This window comes from Opisthorchis viverrini (assembly GCF_000715545.1).
Source record: "Opisthorchis viverrini unplaced genomic scaffold opera_v5_729, whole genome shotgun sequence".
Lineage (NCBI taxonomy): Eukaryota > Metazoa > Platyhelminthes > Trematoda > Opisthorchiida > Opisthorchiidae > Opisthorchis > Opisthorchis viverrini.
The window spans coordinates 2193-20978 of NW_008752400.1; the positions used below are offsets into that span (position 1 = coordinate 2193).

The following is an 18786-nucleotide window of genomic DNA, read 5'->3' on the forward strand; positions in this document are numbered from 1 at the left end:
ATCCGATGCACCAGACCTTGCACTTTCTCCACAAAGCCTTCGAATTCGGGAAACGCCATGGCCGGCCAGTAATGGCGATCACTGCAACCGGCTCCTCTACCTGTCGCCTGTTCTTCGTATATGACCGCTCCACGTCCTTGAATTTTCTTATCGATACCGGTGCTGAGATTAGTGTAATTCCTCCTACTCGCAAGCACAACCTACAGCCGGTGGCATATACTATGCAGGCAGCCAACGGTACGAGCATTAAGGCCTATGGTGAAAAGCTTCTTACTCTCGATCTAGGTCTTCGCCGCCAGTTTCCGTGGGTTTTCATAGTAGCCGACGTTAAAATACCCATTATTGGTCTGGACTTCCTCACATCATTTGGTCTCACGGTTGATCTCCACAGACGGCAGTTGTTTGACAATTCGAGGACCCTCTCTATAAATGACAAAGCTTCATCCATTAATTCTATTGGAATCCGTCCAGCTTTACCGGATAACCGTTACACAGCACTGCTTCGTCAATTTCCAGAGATCCTGAGACCTGCTTCCAAGACCACTTCCGTAAAACATGATGTTTTCCACCACATCTCGACAAAGAGCCCACCCACCGCATCCCGCCCACGACGGTTAGCTCCGGAAAAGCTTGCCATAGCCAAGACCGAATTCCAACATTTGCTTCAACTGGGTATCATACGACCTTCATGCAGCCCTTGGTCATCTCCACTACGTATGGTCCCTAAAAAGTCCGAGGGAGATTGGAGACCATGTGGCGATTATCGCGCATTAAATCGTGTCACTATCCCGGACAAATACCCAATTCCGTATCTGTATGATTTTACCCTTACTCTCCACGTCAAACCTGTCTTCAGTAAATTAGACCTTGTCAGAGCATACCACCAGATACCTGTCGCTCCGGACAATATTCCCAAAACTGCTATCGCCACTCCATTCGGTCTATATGAACTCGTTCGTATGCCATTTGGGCTCAGAAATGCAGCTCAAACATTTCAACGATTCATGGATCAAGTTTTACGGGGATTAGACTTCGTCTACGCTTATATCGACGATGTACTTATCGCCAGTCGGTCAGAAGACGAGCATGTGCTTCACTTAAAGCAAGTTTTTGAAAGATTTCAGCAATATGGTATAGTCATCAATAGTAGTAAATGCCAATTTGGTGTTTCGTCACTAGAAATTCTAGGACATATTGTTGACTCAGACGGCATCCGTACTCTGCCATCTAAAGTTTCCGCCATTTGCGACTTTCCAGCTCCCAACAGCATTAAGAAGTTGAGACGTTTCCTTGGCCTTATCAATTACTACCGTCGCTTTATCCCTAACTGTGCCGAGGTTGTCCAACCGCTCACCGACCTACTCAGACTGAAAACGCGCAATTTCACCCTTACAGCGGAGGCCATTGCGTCATTTGAAACGGTTAAGGAAGTGTTAAATCAGACAACCAATTTGGCACATATAAATCCTGATCCGTCTACACCTCTTTTCCTGGTTACTGATGCCTCACAAACTGCAGTTGGCGCGGTTCTACAACAGGAGGTCAACGGTGAAATACAGCCTTTATCATTCTTCTCGCATCGCTTACAACCTGCACAGACTCGATATAGCACTTTTGGCCGTGAACTTCTCGCAATCTACTTAGCTGTTCGGCACTTCCGACATATTTTGGAAAGCCGACACTTCGTGATTCTCACAGATCATAAGCCGCTCACTTTTGCACTCAACGCGACATCTGATCGTTATTCACCGAGGGAAACTAGGCAGTTGGATTATATCAGCCAATTCACTAGTGACATCCGGCATATTAGTGGTCGCAGCAATTTAGTTGCAGATGCCTTATCCCGTGCCCATATAAACCACTTGGTACACGCTCCGTTCGATCTGCAATTAATAGCTGAGAGCCAAAAGCAGGACGAAGAATTACAAGAGCTTAGATCACATCCTTCCCTGAAGTTCGTTAATATGCCGCTCTTAAACTGTGATTCTAAAGTTCTGTGTGACATGTCCACTGGTAAACCTCGTCCATTTGTGCCTCAGAAATATCGTCGGTCAGTCTTCATGCATTTCCACTCCATTTCACACCCGAGTATCCGTTCCACCGCTCGATTAATTTGTGAACGTTTCTTGTGGCCTGGTATGCAGAAAGAGATCCGACAATGGGCAAAACAGTGCAAAACCTGTCAACTGAGTAAAGTCCATAAACACACGGTTACGCCACCCGGAAGTTTCAACTTGCCTACACGCCGTTTCCAACATATACATGTAGACATCGTTGGACCACTTCCACCATCCAACGAATGTTCCTATGTGTTAACAATAGTCGATCGCTTCACACGCTGGCCTCAAGCGACCCCCATGCGCGATTGTTCGTCCGAAACCGTTGCCAGATACCTTGTCGATTCTTGGGTATCCTATTTTGGTGTCCCTGAGAGCATCACTACAGATCGTGGGAGTCAGTTTACCTGTTCCTTGTTTCGTGAACTGAACCAGCTATTAGGATGCAACCATTTCAAAACTACAGCTTACAATCCTGCAGCCAACGGCTTAGTCGAACGTCTTCATCGACAACTGAAAGCCGCCATTATGGCTAAATCATCATCACAGCTGTGGACCGAATCGATACCAGTGATATTACTTGGCATTCGCAATACCGTGAAGGAGGATATTGGTTGCACTCCAGCCCAACTTGTCTATGGACAAACGCTACGTCTTCCCGGAGATATGGTATGTGTATCCACACCCAATGAAGACCTCTCACCATCGACATACGTCAGTCGACTGCAAGATCATATGCGTACTCTTCGCCCGTCTGACACTCGGAAATCCGGTCGACGCACACATTTGGATCCCGGTTTATCTTCTTGTACACATGTATTTGTCCGTGTTGACAGCGTCAAACGACCGTTGCAATATCCGTATGATGGTCCGTTTAAAGTCATTTCTCGCAAGGACAAGTACTTTGTGATTGAGAGGAACGGAAAACCGGACTCCGTCAGTATCGACAGACTCAAAGTTGCATTCATCGATGACGAGTCTCACTCAGATCCCCCTACTGTAGTCACTCTACCCACAAGTTCCCAAACCTCCAGTACAGCCATCCCAGGGAACCCCGAACATATAGCACGACGTATTGACGATCACCCGTTACCTATCCTGAAGCAAACACGTGTTGGTCGAACCTGCAAGACTCCTGTTCGCTTCGCAGACTACACCCCTTGAGTTTTGTCACATTATCGAGCGTCATTCCCTTTTATTATTCCTGACGCTCTAGGGGGGGAGTACTGTAGTGTCTGTAATCCGTTGTCACATTTACCATTCTTCCTGAACTTGAACCACACTTTGTAACTGTCGTTCACATTGTATCATGACGTTTGTTTTAATGTTACGAATACACAATTTTCCGGCGCGACCTGCTGACTTCTTGCTGAACGACTGTATTTACGCCCGTTGAACTGTTTGTTGACTGTTGAACCAGTGGGACTAAATCTCTGTGTTTGTGTCAACTGTTGAACGTCGCAATAAATCCGTGACATTTTTCAGCCGTGAATAATTTTCCTACCGTGGAATATATCACTCACGCTGAGCCATCTGTGGGAAATTTCGACAAGTGAATATTTCCTTTCACAGCCAGTTACTGCGTTGGGTTCGGTGTAGTGGACTATTGGATCTACACATTCGTGAGTCCCCATTTGACTACTCATTCTTTTCCTATTGTGATTTTGTGCTTTTGTATTGGTTACTTTGCTTGTTAATTTACCCGAACACGCTGATGGGGTCCTATTCCGCTACAAGCCGAATCCCTTCGACGGAATATGCCGTACCAGACCGCCTCGTAGTTCACTTGGTGTGATAATCGATGCATCGCGGCACATTGAAGACGACCATAATAGACAAGCAAACCAACTGGATTCAATGGAGTCTCCAGTCGAGGCGAACTTTGTATGCAAATGTGGGCTTTGGGCGAACTTTTTTATAGTTTACTGTGATTTCGAGATATCTTCAACTAAAAAATATGTAGAAGGAACATGACGTCTCGTAAACAGCGGGCCTTTAGTTACTCTCATGGCTTATGTTGTATTTATTTAAAGCGTATAATTTACAGCATATTCTCCTTTTTCCGATATACCTCGGGGCACTTTGGGCACACTTCGCAGAGTTCTCATAAACGTGAGAAATCTCACATTCAACCACATAAGTATTGAAATGAGGAAGTTCAAATACGGCGGAAGCTATTGTTTACACTTTCAAACATGCATGTCTGTTTTCAGCTTTCCGTTTAACGTTCCACATGAAACGGAATCCGGTTCACATGCACCGGAATTCGGTGCACATTCACCGGAACCCATGTACTTATAAAGGGCACCAAAATGGCAGCGAATTACAGAATAAGGTGTCTGTCAAAGAGGATGAAAATTTAGATTTTCTTACAGAAATAGCAATATAGCCGGACAAATACGCACAGGCAGGACATCCTACAAGCTTTTCAGCTATGTTTGTGAAACAGTAAAACCAGAAACAGAAATGTGCATTTGACAATTTGTCTTTGCTTGGACCAACTTTAGCATAGTTTTAAGGGTTTAATGGAATACCGGTTGCAGTGTTAGGTATAAACAGAATGGAACAGCTAAGGGCTTCCTTTTTGAGGGCTCATTGGCTTGGGATAATTTTAATGGCAGTCTGCGACTCACCAAATGATTGTGTGTATGTATCAGTCAGGTGATGAGATAGCGAACTTTTTGCTTTTGCCCGTGTTGTTTTGTTCAACATGATTTTAAACCACATAGAAGTTCAGTAGGGTTGAATTTGTGTTCAATCTGGGAAACCTATGAAAATGACCTTGCGTTTGCAACAATAAGATTAAGTGTGTTGGTTGTTGATCAGGTGGCTGTTGATCTGTCCGCCGGGCTTGGCAACTGGTTTGCAAACGTTTCGTCACCATACGAGGAGACATCATCAGTGAGTACCCGCCCGACTGCGCACTGATGATGTCTCCTCGTATGGTGACGAAACGTTTGCAAACCAGTTGCCAAGCTCGGCGGACAGATCAACAGCCACCTGATCAACAACCAACACACTTAATCTTATTGTTGCAAACGCAAGGTCATTTTCATAGTTGGCCACAACAGATCCTCAGAAGTTTGGCGAACTTATCAATTTTCCATGTTTCTTAAAACATAATGCTCTGATGTATCTGCCACCAAGTCCTTCCTTATCCCGTGTTCACCGCATTTAAATCGTTTCGGTTTAGGTATGACCGCGTCCGCGTCAGATATTACCCACCATTCGTGTGATTGCCCTATTTCCGCGCAGTTATGAGTACCCACAATTCCCATGAGTCACGTTTTTATTCTGAATATACCATTGTGATCATGCCTAACAGCATGCCATCAACCTACTGGGAATAAGAAGTGTCATTAACTAATATTTGCAGGTACCTCACCAAAGTGCCACCATTTCCAGTGCGAGCGTGTTCCAGGCGCATAGAGGACAGTGTCATTCCACTGATTTTGTATCGAAACTACATAGTACCAACCATTCTATTTTACCCTTTTTCACATGAACCCACCAACTCATCATGCAGCCGTTATACAGGTGAGGAGGAAGTATCGTTCAGCATAAGAAACACCATGTGCCAACTGGCGTAGAAAGTCCAACAATTTAACTTGGTTTGATGACTTCCGTGGCTTGGTCTACCTGCACGCCTGCTGCAACGATATGAAATCTTTTTCTACGCAACTTGCGAATGGCTGTTGGAGGTTGATTTTGCGCGGACAAAGACGAGCTTTTTATGGTTCAAATAATCTTCCAAAATATTTTCAAATCCGAAAAAGGAGAAAGCCCTTGGTGAAACAAACTTCCCCAAGTTCGAAGTGAATTGGTGTAGCCATATGTGAATATGATGGACCTGCGTTAGCTAGCTGGTGCGTCACTAAACTGAAAGTTGTGTATTCGTCTATGAAGCCGGATAGATTGGGCAGAAGTGTGAGCAGATGGAACCCAACACCGTGGTTCGAATGAATTTGTCTGTGTAGATGGTTCATGTGACCAAGTGGTTAACTGGCAGTCATTTGTAGGGGTGGGCGAATAAGGGAGGGGAACGTGCCGAGAATTGAGGATACCATTACACACAGTTAGTAAATCGGCTCAGAAACGTTTATGTACAAAGTGGCCGAGAAAGCCAAGGAGGAAGGCGAATTAACAGTTAGGGCTACGGAGTTCAGTAGCACAGTGACCGAGGAAATGAATGGTTATCTGATATTACATGCTGTGCAGTGGGGGTGCTTATTGATTTTAGACGTGGATGGGTCTAGAGAAATTAGCAGTACAAGGTATGCCCGGACAAGAGAATAGCGCAAAACGTCAGATGCACTGTCATGTTGTGTGTTTGGACGATGAAGTGATCCTAGCGTGATGCTGTTAGAGCGAATGGATGATACAGGCTATGTTGAGTGAATTGTGTCAGAGGTGAATCTGTGTTTGCTTACGCATGAGAGGTTAGATGATGTCTTGAATTCTTAAGAGGATTTCCTGTGATTCATGCTATAACCAGGATTAGCTGAAGCCAGCGGCATATGTAGTGTATACAACACATTCCTCCCCTAATCTTCTGTAAATAATTGCCAGTCTCAGAAATCCGACGCCCATTGTTCCTAAACGCAGATGCTCACTGAACAATGTGCACGAACGCAACGTCGGAAGCTTTATATGTCCTTAGTTGTAAGGATCCTTCTGAATGCACTGGCTACAGAATACCACACTTCTTATGAAGGCTTTTCATATTTCAAAATAGCGTCGCACGTTAGCAGGCGGTTTACAAAACATCGATCGTACAAAAATAAAGTCACTTCATGGATGTAAATAAGATAGCAATATGTGACTGAAAGATGATCCTTGAGTATGTTCGGCGAAACCGGACTAGGCAGCGGGTGACTTGTGACCCCTGTCATGGAAACGGACGCATAATTTTCGGCTATTTCCGACCCTCCAACTTTCGCTTGAGTTCGAAACTACATCGTCACTACAGCCGTCCTCAGCGTGAAATGGCGTCGACGGAAAGTGTGCAGCAACCGAATTCTCAACTAAAATCCTATACCCGCTGACATCGTCAATGCGGGGTGGACTGACGATGTCAGCGCGATTGGTGACGAGACGTTTCCACTCCAACCGCCAAGCTCGGCGAACGAACCAACAACCAAGCTGTGTACCCAGGCTACCTATATTCCACAACACTGACAACAGCAAAACTTCCCCTCTGAATGTTGCGGGTTTGGAAAGAAGTGTGTACTAAGGGCAAGCAAACCCCGGTTTACTTACAGGATGATCCCTTTCGAACAATTAGCAGACCTTTTATGCTACCCACAGGTCAAAGGCAGAATACATGTGGTGCGATTTAAAATGTATTGAAGCCTTCCAGTTAGAACCTCCTTACGGGTTTGTCCAGTTTGCTAAAAAGCGAAATGACCAATACAGAAGGGAATGCAGAATGAACAAAAGTCACGATATCTACTAAGTCTTTTGTATGTATTCTATTCACAGCAACAAATGAGGGGGAATGGAGCGGGAAACGGAGCCACATTTTCCAGAAAAGGGGAAAAATCGTAATAATAAAGCTTACCCTGGACATGTGTCTGACGCCTCGTACGGTGGCAGATCCACGAGCTCTCCGCTGCGTTTAAAAAGAACCAAAATTGTTGATTGTCTGTACACTTTGGTTTCCTAATCGAATGTACCGTGGAAAAAAAGTCAAGCTAAATTCGGCGAGAAATTGATAACGTTTGTTAGTTTAAGTTATTAATCTAATCAACACTCAAACTAAGTGAAACTTACTTTAGAGTTCTCATCCTCTTGTTCCCTCTGAAACACCAAAAATGGAAAGTAACAATTAAGACAATCTGGAATGCATAAAAAAACAGATAGTTTCATGGAAAACTATTATCTGCTGATATTGAATAGGCTATAGTTATTGCAAGTTTATTTTATCATTCCCACTACTGAGTCTAATTCCCGATCGTAGGATGATGACGAAGATAGGGGTCGGTTCTGAAGGGACCATGTTTCGCATCCAAGATATCACCTCCTCAACGTCGGTATTGATATGAATCAGGTCATTGAAATTCACGAGGGAATGAAGATAACCCATAAACACACCGAGTTCACAAAGATAAGTGGTGTGGATACAAACATCCAATTAACATTCCATTAATTGGTAGAATCCAAGATGTTACATGGTATATAGGTGCAAATTGTGTCTACCGGGAGGCGGATAACACAAAATGAGATGACCAAATGGAACCGAATCTGATAAATTTTTTTGATAAATCCGGATGAGCATTTTTTGCGCATACGGGCGAGAAAGATTGTGAGAGCGGAGTAGATTAGAGAATGAATGACGTCTTGAAAGGCGTCTAGTAGAACAACAAACGAAGTCGTCAGCCTAACTTAAAAAATAAACTAGGTAAATCTCTACAGTGACATTTCCGCGAATAGTGAGCACTTCAACCGGCTCACTGACTCAATTTTCAGTGAGCAATTTTGCGCTCTTTGTCGGTCTCATCCATTTGGTTCCCCTAATAGACCTGCGATCAAAACTGAGCATTTCCGGCCACGGATAATTTCTTTCTTGCGGTTTACACAGACGAAGAAAATGACAGATGACGTAAAGTCGAGAGAACTTTAAACTCAGCAAAGTATTGTCTAACAAATCCCCGTGAAACTTCACTCACCCAGGACCGTAGTTACAGATAAATATATGGTGCCATGGTTGAGAAGGGCATTCGGCGTAACCGCAGCCTATATGGGTAGTTTCGTTCCACACAGCCTGAAACATTAAGGTACGTATATCCGAAAACTTGCGAAGAAAAATACGAATCTTTCCACACACACACACACGCTGAAAACTGTAGAAACCCTTTTGAAATACAACAAAATAAATATTTTTTCTGTTTAAAGCAGATTACTCTGGTTACGGATGAAAACCAGATTCACGTACCTGAGTGTAATGTCCACACATACCCTTACACTCTCTTGTCGCATAATTGTAGTCTTGGTATTCCACGAACCATTCATCGTAAGCCCTAAAAGTGATGGACATAGATTGCGAAGCCGTTTCATCCCGAAAAGAAAACTAAGATACATAAAGAGTGTACATAATACTGCGTAATTGGTATATAACTAATAAGCACTTGACGACAATATTGTATGATATCCCTCAAAATCACGACAATCTGGGTCGGATGAAGGATTTACTGGCCACGCTGTCTTCATCTTAGAACAGAGAACGCCAAGAAAACTCCTTTCGCAACGTCACGTCATACAAACACGCATTTGACAAACATCTATGTTCTACACGGAAGTCCGCTTGTGTTTTTTATCGTAAAAGATCGTTTAGTTGGAGTGAAGAGAAGTCACACGAGAGTTTATAGCACGGCCAATAGAGCAGAAGAGGGAACCAGCTATCAGATATCAACCACGGTCGGATAATTTTCGCCCATACTTTTTAGAAAGCCATGGAAAAGCAACGGTGGCACACGTTGCTTCTCTTGGAATGTGCATCAAATTTGCGATTCACCTGCTCGTAATGACCATTCGTGTAGTCTTTGAAAGCAGCTGTTTGGTACAGAGTAAAACAGCTAAGGTGAGTTCGGACAGAATATTTCGTGGCTCTTTGGGACCAGGCGCAGAAGCACATAAAGGTAGGTGAATATGATCACATTCACTCAAAGAATGCGTTCTAAAATCCCAATGAGAGAAAGCTGATCGAACTAAAAGCCTTTGCCAATGAGAGCACGTTGTCATATGGAGTGGAAGTAGATGGGCAAGAACACTATGAATGTTTTGGTATTAACTGTCGATTCAGTCAGTATTGCGGAAACAACAAAAGTCTGTTTGGTCCACTGAACAAAAATCTCAATGCTGCTTGCTGGTCGTTCAGTGTGGCCGGTGTGGACCTCTCAGACCATCATTGACATAGAATAGAATGAAGCAGCAATTCGGAGTCAAGAGACGTCTCTGAGGCTTGACGAAATCGCACATCTACGATGGATTTCGACCACTTCTGAATCCAAATATCAACGTATATTCTTCTTCACACGAGTATCGTTTCAACTGAAACTTTGGAGAACACAGCGTCAAACTTGGCAAACTCGTAATATATTGTTGAACAAATTAGTCATCGTGTGTAGAAATAGGACACGTACGCTTCGGGCGAATTGAAGCGGAATAAAGTCAGGTAATTCAGTGAATAATTCTAACCAGATTTAGAAAATGAAGATGAAATTTGCTATAAATTATTTGTGTTAATTTCAGTTGTGAAGTAGACATTTGCATTGAGACGATGAAATTAGCAAATACGTTTGTCGAACACCACCATGAGTCATAAAATTTCTAGTAATGAATTTAGAGAATGAAAGTGGCTCACCCCCATAAGCTATTGCACCCAATTACAGGTTCAAGTCATCGGGATTTTTGATTACTTGGCAATGACTAACAGACTTTGGCCCTTGTATGCCCGAAACTGAACAAAGCCTATATTGTCATTCGATAGACTGTTGGAATGCATAGGAAAATTGAAACTGCATCCTACTTAAACAGTCCAGCTGTTGTTAATTATACTGAGGTTAATCATACCTATTCACCATCCCCTCTGTGTCCAGGACGGGTTCACAATTTACCCAACATGGAAGGGCATTCACTACTGTTGTAGCAGAAAATTTAACCAATCTTAGCTAGCCGGTTTGAGTGAAGTCTACTTATTAGTAATATCAAGAATCAATATGTGGACCGTAATCTCCACTTACGTCTTCAAATCGTATCCTATCGCTCAATTTTGGCCGACCACACTGAACTTGCTGGTCTTGCGATTCTTGCGGTTGTCGTGCTCTGGTCTGCACTTGTTTGCCCACTTTTGCGCCTTCCTCGCCAACCCTTTATCCCATTTCTGAATTGGGAATTAATTTTCATATCTGTAACACTAAACGAATAGACCTACCACTAAAGGCATATATTTGGCACATGGATGGCCAGGAATCTCGCCTTTTTGCACTCTCAGTCTTCCATCATTGTGCAGATCAACAAACTGCATTAGGTCTGGTGTTTCCGAGGAAACAAAGCAGTAAAACACAGCGGTCACGTAGAATAAAATGAAGTTGATGTACATTTTTGTGGAGTCCTGGAACTGGTGTTCTGACTGTTACTTATATTCAGTATGAAAACAGTCAACGTTGGTAAGTAATCTTTAAAAAACAATCAGTTCTACTAATACCATATCGACAATCGTTGAGCATAAGTACAGCTGAACAATGACAGGTGGTCTCATCAGGGAGAAAGCAAGTTTTCCCGTTAGTGTGGAAATAAATCTTTTATGAACGTAGCCCACAAATAGTGGCTACATGTGATTTGTAGCTTATTTCCAGTACTTACAAAGGCCAGATATAAGCACGATTAACATTGTTTATCAATAAATTTTGGAATTCAAAAGATGCCAGAAATGTCAGTCACTTGTTCCATTGCGGGTGGTTTGTTTAAACGACCTTGAAATGAGCTGATCGGACTCCGAGAATAATGCTAAACAATCCTGTTAGACTGATTCAATAGTTTTTGTCGACGGGATAAAATGCAGTCGAGAGTGACAACTGTTTCGCTTATCCAGCCATACAGCGTGACAGCGCATGCGTATTGATTTCCTCAGATAAGTATCCATTCGCCCGGCTGATGTGGCTTTCAAAGTAGTCCCAAGCGATCAAAAATCTATCAAGAAAGTTAAGTGAGCCGTCACTGTATCCTCAATAATTGCGCTGAGCAACCTATGACAGATGAATCGGATCCTTAACTGAACGTTACTCTAATTGAAATCGCTTGTTTTCGCCTTATCGTTTCGGGTGCATTACCTTCTCTTTCGGTAGCTTGGTGTAGGCGGACGCCTTCGTGCCTGATGAATTTCAGTCTTCTGTAGTAAGATGCTGTCTTCAGTATTCGGTCCCAATCCCCTCTGTTTATAAGCCTTCCGGTGTGGTTGTCGATATGCACGTCACATCCGCACCTAGTGCGTGATCTTTGCAAATCTTGTAAAGCCTATTTGCCAGACACCTGACAAAAACTCGTGTGTACACTATATCCACGAGGCTATGGGAATGCTTGCTGTTGGGACCATGTTGGTTTTTACTCCGCCCAACTTGTTTACGAACTAATACAACCTCAAGAGGCCAGGTGTTGTTGACCTCTTCTTCTGTATTGAAGAGAAGTATCTTGATCATAGTGTGAAAATCAGGAATGCAAATCTGTCAATGACGTAGCGTGGACAAAACTGTAGATGTTTTGTCATTGGTTTCGAAACGGTCGGATGAATTCTACTGGATCTCTTTATCTACAGATGGAAATACTACTTAATATTATGCCAGGAAAATAGCCCCTTTAGGTTCACTAGGGTAATGCGTAAATTAATACTTGACTGGATACAAACACTACAAATCCAGTCAAGTGAATCGAATCGCCAGTATTTTAGAAAAAAAATGAAATGTTTTTGAGCACTCTCGACCAGTCGTTGACTTTACATTTGGGACGGAATCCGTGTACTGGAGAATGCCATGAAGGCCGTAGACATAGTTTCGTTTCCGGATGCGCTATAGCGGTGCATTCAGACAGGGCGCAATCGCAGCATACTTTGAGCCATCCATGTCAAACAAACAACGTAGTAGAAAGGGCGTTCATCTTTATCAGTTTGTAAGTTTGACAAATAGGAGTCCATGTTTTTGAGGAATACGCTAATTTCAAAACAATTTGGTTTTCACGAGAGACTCAACTGAATCTCTATAATATGTTTTTCTACAAGTGAATGTGCTGCACACAGACCGCCTCGTGATTCAGTTGGCACAATATTCGAGATATCGTTGCTCTCAGAATTTCCTAATATGTAAAATTCTCATCGGTTATTCTTCGCAATATTGGTGTTGTTTGATTCTGTGTTGATGCGAAAGGACATTCATGGATTACGTGGCCACAAGTTGCCGATTCCAGGCACTGAAAAATTCACTCTTTTGATACAAGCAATAGTTGACTGGCGGTGATGTGGTGTGCGCCCTCATATCCTCAGGTATTCGTGTATTTTGCGTTACCACATCCCATTAAGGACTGAGGTCATGGCGTCATGGAAATTTTCGCATTCATCTCTTGTTCACTCTTCCAGCACAGTATTCAACTAACTGGTTATTCGCTCGAATACATGTGCCTCATTCCGAAGCCAGCTAAAATGACGTTTGGGAGGCATTTCAAGTTGCTTTTTTGTAAGAGTTTGGGGCGCGCCTACTTGCTTATGTAATCTTGAATAAAATCTGAATTGCGGCTTGTAATTTTGATTCTTGTTGCAAAGGATCAGTTGCGATTGGGTGCTCTTAAGTCCCGTCATTCTCGCGTGTGGTTTGGCGAGTACTCTGTTTGTATGCAGGCGTTCTAACAGTGCGTGCCACTGGAGATTCTATCGCAATCTATTATATGGAATACTACGTATTGGGAAAGATTTAGTGCGTTTTATTTCAAGTTGTTTTAACTTTTATAGACCCAAAAACAATCATTTTCCATTACTAACAGGCCTCACGCGTGAGCATGATTCTTTATTTATGGTACATTCCTGGTTTCTAATTAAGAGGCATGTCTGACGCATAAAAACGCAGCCGTATGGCTAGCTGAGGTTGCCTATTTGCAAAACAGTGTTCTGAAGCAGTTGTCAAATAAAAGCAGTTCCATAGAGACACCATCGATAAAGTCAATCTCTTTGGCCACTGTGGGGCTTATTCCTGAAGTGCCTCTCGTTGGACCACGAATTTCCTATTACCTGTCAGGTCCTAACCCGTTTCGCATGACTAGAATCCGGTCGTAAATGAAACCGGTAAGCAAACGCTTGTTAGCTGTGCTGTTCAAGCCTGAATACTTTTCGATCAAGCCTGCTCGACTACTTGAGGATTCGCTCAACTTTGAGAGTGCCAGAAATCGAGCAGTTTTTCATGCATCGCGGAGGGAGACCGGAATTTCTACCTTAAATCTGTACAGTCATTTGTTTTCTGTGCGATAAATGATGCTTTTCAGGTACTTCTAAAAGCTAAGACACCCATGTGGCTAAAATCATAGGAACATTATGCAGCATTATTGGGAATACAATCCCCACGCCCCGCCGTTTGTGCCCCCACATCCAAGTGGATCAAACCCTTCAGATAACGATTTTGACAGGTTTTGAAAAAATTACAGCTTGCTGCGCTGTTGATAAAACTAGGTTATTCAGGGCGTACAAAGGCCTCCTTCAAACCGATCGATCAGAATTCCTATGTGAGTTTCAACACCTGATTTAGTTCAGTTTCAGAAATCTGGGAGGAGATAATACAGGTCTTCCGATTCGGAGCGATGCACGACCGTTCCCACCGTGTTTACTTTGTTAATGCATGTTCAAAAGTGCCCAGTGCCGCTACATATCTTAATTCTGGAGCAACCTACGTTGCCACAAGCTCCGCCTCGCAAAGTCAACTTTCCCAGTGTCCAACAGAAATACTTCCAAGATATTCTCTTCACGCGAGGTGGATGGTCCCGAATGGATCATCGTTTGGTACGAATGATGGTTTGTGTCGCCTTGAGGAAAACCACATAGCTGTCAAGAGAAACAAAAACGTGTGAGTCCAGGCGTCAGCAGAGTGAAGTATTCGGGAAGTATGGCGAAAAGGGGCTACTCAACAGGGCGTGAGGAGCAAATCTACGGGGTCAGTGGATCCCATGATTTCGTCCCTACTAGAGTAGGGGAGGAGACTTCCAGGAGAGAATCAGAAAACGGTCAAGCCCATTCGTTCACGAATGCTTTCGAATCGCGGAAAGCAATCACACGGATACATGCGAAAGCTTAATACTAAACTATGGATGAAGCACTGAATAGGTCGCTCGCTAACTTTATTAGGAGTCTCAGAGCACTGGGAAACGTTTTCGGACCGGAACCGCAAAGTCTAAATGCATGCTAATTGTGTTGAAGTATCATATCTTCAGTTTGCGAAACTGACCATCGGAAATGGGATTGAAACAAGTGAACCAAATGTCCTGTCTTACAGAAAGAAACCACTGGACGACATTCCATTGTTGGAAGAATTTCAGTCAGTTTGCGAACGCACAACTTAAAATGACGTCTCCTTGCTGAAATGTCGAACCATCGTGAGCAAGGACTACAGAACAGATTCGTTTGCCAATTCCTTCTACTATGAGAATGTGCGACTTTTCACAGAGGTGCGCATTTTTCATCCGATATTTTACCGAAGCCTGGTCTACGCAACATCAAGCCCCATGCCAGACTGTCGAATCCCGGGACAACAGGACAAGTCTAATTATCACATCCTTTTAAAGGTGCCGGCAAATTCTGGCTTATAGCCTGTCAAATCAATGGACGTAGGCAGTTTGGATAGAGTCGTTTCAGAGAAACAGTTGGGATTTCGACGTTGAGCAAACAACACTGATTCGGTTTTCTCACGTGAAATGTTGCAAACGTAACCGACCGCTATTTGTTGGGGTTGACAACGAAATACTGTGAATTGGTGTTCCACAGAAAAGCCACCAAACAAACTGTCAAGCATCACAAAAGAAGGATTCAGCTGGGTTCCAAGTGAATCTCTCAAAGAACCAAATTTGTTTGGAACTCAGTGTATTTCATTAATTATGTCAAATATACCCTTTCTTCGGTAGCGCCCAATGTCTGTAGACCTCAGCGTTATCATGCATTTGAAACTGTCTGCTGATTCGCCAATCTGTGTTATCTGCTGCTGACCCGCTCCAGTACCTAATGCCGGGAAAAAGACTCATAGAATGGAACACAACAGATATATTCCGAACAACCGAGTGTGAGAACGTGAGTGCATGCGAGTGCAAAAGTACAACGGTCTCAGGGTATTTATTGGGAGGACACTGTCTAACTTGGTCCAACGCTGACGCACACGTCTGGCTTTGGTACGAGGCTGTGACATGCTGCATTTTGTGGGGGCGTTGTTTGTCTGGTCAACAACTTGCGGAGCTGAGAGTCTTATTAGATTCCGGGCATTCAGTGGTTGCTCTCAGGAATGTGACCTCCCCGATAGAAACAACACTGCTTTATGACGTCGAATTTCTCCCAGCTATTTTTAATGTAATAGTTACAAATTCAAAGTACAGTTATGCGATCCCGTATTGTCTGGGCATGCGGTTTGTCAAATCAGTATGCTTCAGCAGCGTTGCACGATGGTGCGGCTGTTGCGTTTTTTCTAGGGTTCTGGCGCATTCTGAACCGGGTTTCAGCGTCTAACGACATTAGTTGTGTTCCGTACATAAGATGCTTAGATTCATCAGAGATTGGGTTGAAAGAATGGGACAGTGTGCTGCTTAGAACTTCGCTTTAACGACAGCATTCTTGTCACCCACTAAATGGTGATTTAAGGACTTCTCGCTTTAGAGACCTCAAAATCGTGTTTGGAGCAACTGATACTGTGTATGGACAGGAATTTGCTGAGCATCTTGCTATCATTTTATCTGCACTAGCGTAACCTGCAGTAGTATACTGTTGTTTTACTGAAATGCTCGATGGATTCATTTGCAGTTCTTGAGCAGGATTCTACGCATAATTTGGTAAGAACGGACCATCAGAATTAAGAAATTTTCAAAATCTAGAACATCTCAATTCCCAAAGAGATTCTCTTGTTAGACGACGTGGAACGCATGGCTTTGAAGCGCATTCCCAAACAGTTGTCTTAGGGAAGATTGGACAATGCTCCTGGATAAGAGGAAGATCGAAACTACGATATAGAGATAAGAATCAGGTGGGTTTAGAAAGCACCTAAATGCGACTCACGGTCATTCGGAAATCCGACATCGGGCATATACAACTGGATAAGTGACAAACATTTAGCTGTGACGCATTTCAAAGCTCAGTGGGTTTTGACAAACGGTCATAAGCAACGCATTCGAAGGATACGTGCGAAAATACATACTAAGATTAATGTCATAGGCTTGCGGAGCTGCGCTGGCCGCGGATGCAACTACAAGAGCGAAATCGGACTTTCGGTGCACCAGCGCTCCCATGCTGCATCCGTCGCGATTATGGACAAGTTCGACTTTGGCATAGACGGCACAAGAAACTTCTCCATTTTTCTATCGATATATTCAATAATACGTGTAGATATCCTTATAAAAGCTCTTCTTTTTAGCAACATGCAGACATTCTCCGACGCGGAGCACCCCGTATTAGCGTGCTGATAAACACAAACACGACTTTTCTGATGGTTTTGCCCAGCTCCATCAGACTTATTTGTTATGCTCATCAATATCGTGAGAAACGTTTGCACGAGTTCCGTTTGAACTAGAACGTGTAACACATAATCGGCGCCCATCAAAATCACTTGGCTGACAAACCATAGTGTGATAGTTTTAACCACCTATTTGGGTACACCTCACTGAGGCGATACTTCGTGACAGAGAATATATCGAGGACAATGAAGAAAGAGGCGATACTTCGTGACAGAGAATATATCGAGGACCTGCATTTAACTACTTGAATCTTGAAAGTAGTGTACAATTTTCAAGATAGGTATTTCTCCGTGTTAGCAATGGCTCGAAAATCGTAACCCAAAATCCTGGAGTATATAATCATATAACTTGTATTTAGGATTTTTAACCTTTAGGGATGAGGCACTCTTCAGTTATGCCTAACTGAATATTACTTACAGATATCTCTGGGGTTCTAGTGTGCTGAAGATGGATCTCACTCTTACTTGTTGGTAGCTCGTGATTATTCGTGTTTTGCATGTAGTCCCCTAAGTTTGTGTCAAAACTGTCACTTTAGGAGAGTTTGTTAAACAAACTCAGCTGGTGTCGAGAGTGTAATTGTCGTCGTGCTGTAAGTGTTAGCCGATTTATGTTACAATCGAATCCTAGGGACGAACAGAGGACGGTCCCGTTGTTATTCTTCCTAACGTGAAGTAAACTATCCAACGTTCTGGTAGAGAATATATTCTTTATGATTACAGGGACTGTGCCACGTTGACTGGGGCAATGGAACAGAATGAGAAGTAAAACTGTCACTTAAAGCTGTCTCGTCGATGGTTGGTGTTCATATCGGCGGTTCACCTCATCTGCTCCAACTTGGTAAAGTACACTACGCGATATTTAGGCGTTGGCTGACTGTATGAGCGCCAGTACGGTAATCATCCAAAATGTTCTCAACTCGAAGAAGGTAGAAAACCCTTGGTGAAACAAACTTCCCCAAGTTCGAAGTGAACTGGTGTAGCCATATGTGAATATGATGGACCTGCGTTAGCTAGCTGGTGCGTCACTAAACTGAAAGTTGTGTATTCGTCTATGAAGCCGGATAGATTGGGCAGAAGTGTGAGCAGATGGAACCCAACACCGTGGTTCGAATGAATTTGTCTGTGTAGATGGTTCATGTGACCAAGTGGTTAACTGGCAGTCATTTGTAGGGGTGGGCGAATAAGGGAGGGGAACGTGCCGAGAATTGAGGATACCATTACACACAGTTAGTAAAGCGGCTCAGAAACGTTTATGTACAAAGTGGCCGAGAAAGCCAAGGAGGAAGGCGAATTAACAGTTAGGGCTACGGAGTTCAGTAGCACAGTGACCGAGGAAATGAATGGTTATCTGATATTACATGCTGTGCAGTGGGGGTGCTTATTGATTTTAGACGTGGATGGGTCTAGAGAAATTAGCAGTACAAGGTATGCCCGGACAAGAGAATAGCGCAAAACGTCAGATGCACTGTCATGTTGTGTGTTTGGACGATGAA

The 18786-nt window shown here is 43.3% G+C and overlaps 1 protein-coding gene across 1 annotated transcript in view; it reads right to left on the reverse strand.

The window, feature by feature from the left end:
- Positions 1-7354: 7354 nt before the first annotated feature.
- Positions 7355-18786, reverse strand: part of T265_15685 (hypothetical protein) — a gene marked incomplete at both ends in the record, with an annotated part of 21927 nt that continues 10495 nt past the window's right edge. Inside the window, 3 exons of the mRNA XM_009178941.1 lie at positions 7355-7447; positions 10837-10938; positions 10990-11169. Of these exons, the coding sequence (XP_009177205.1) occupies positions 7355-7447; positions 10837-10938; positions 10990-11169 (375 nt within the window). The remainder of the gene's footprint in view (positions 7448-10836; positions 10939-10989; positions 11170-18786) is intronic.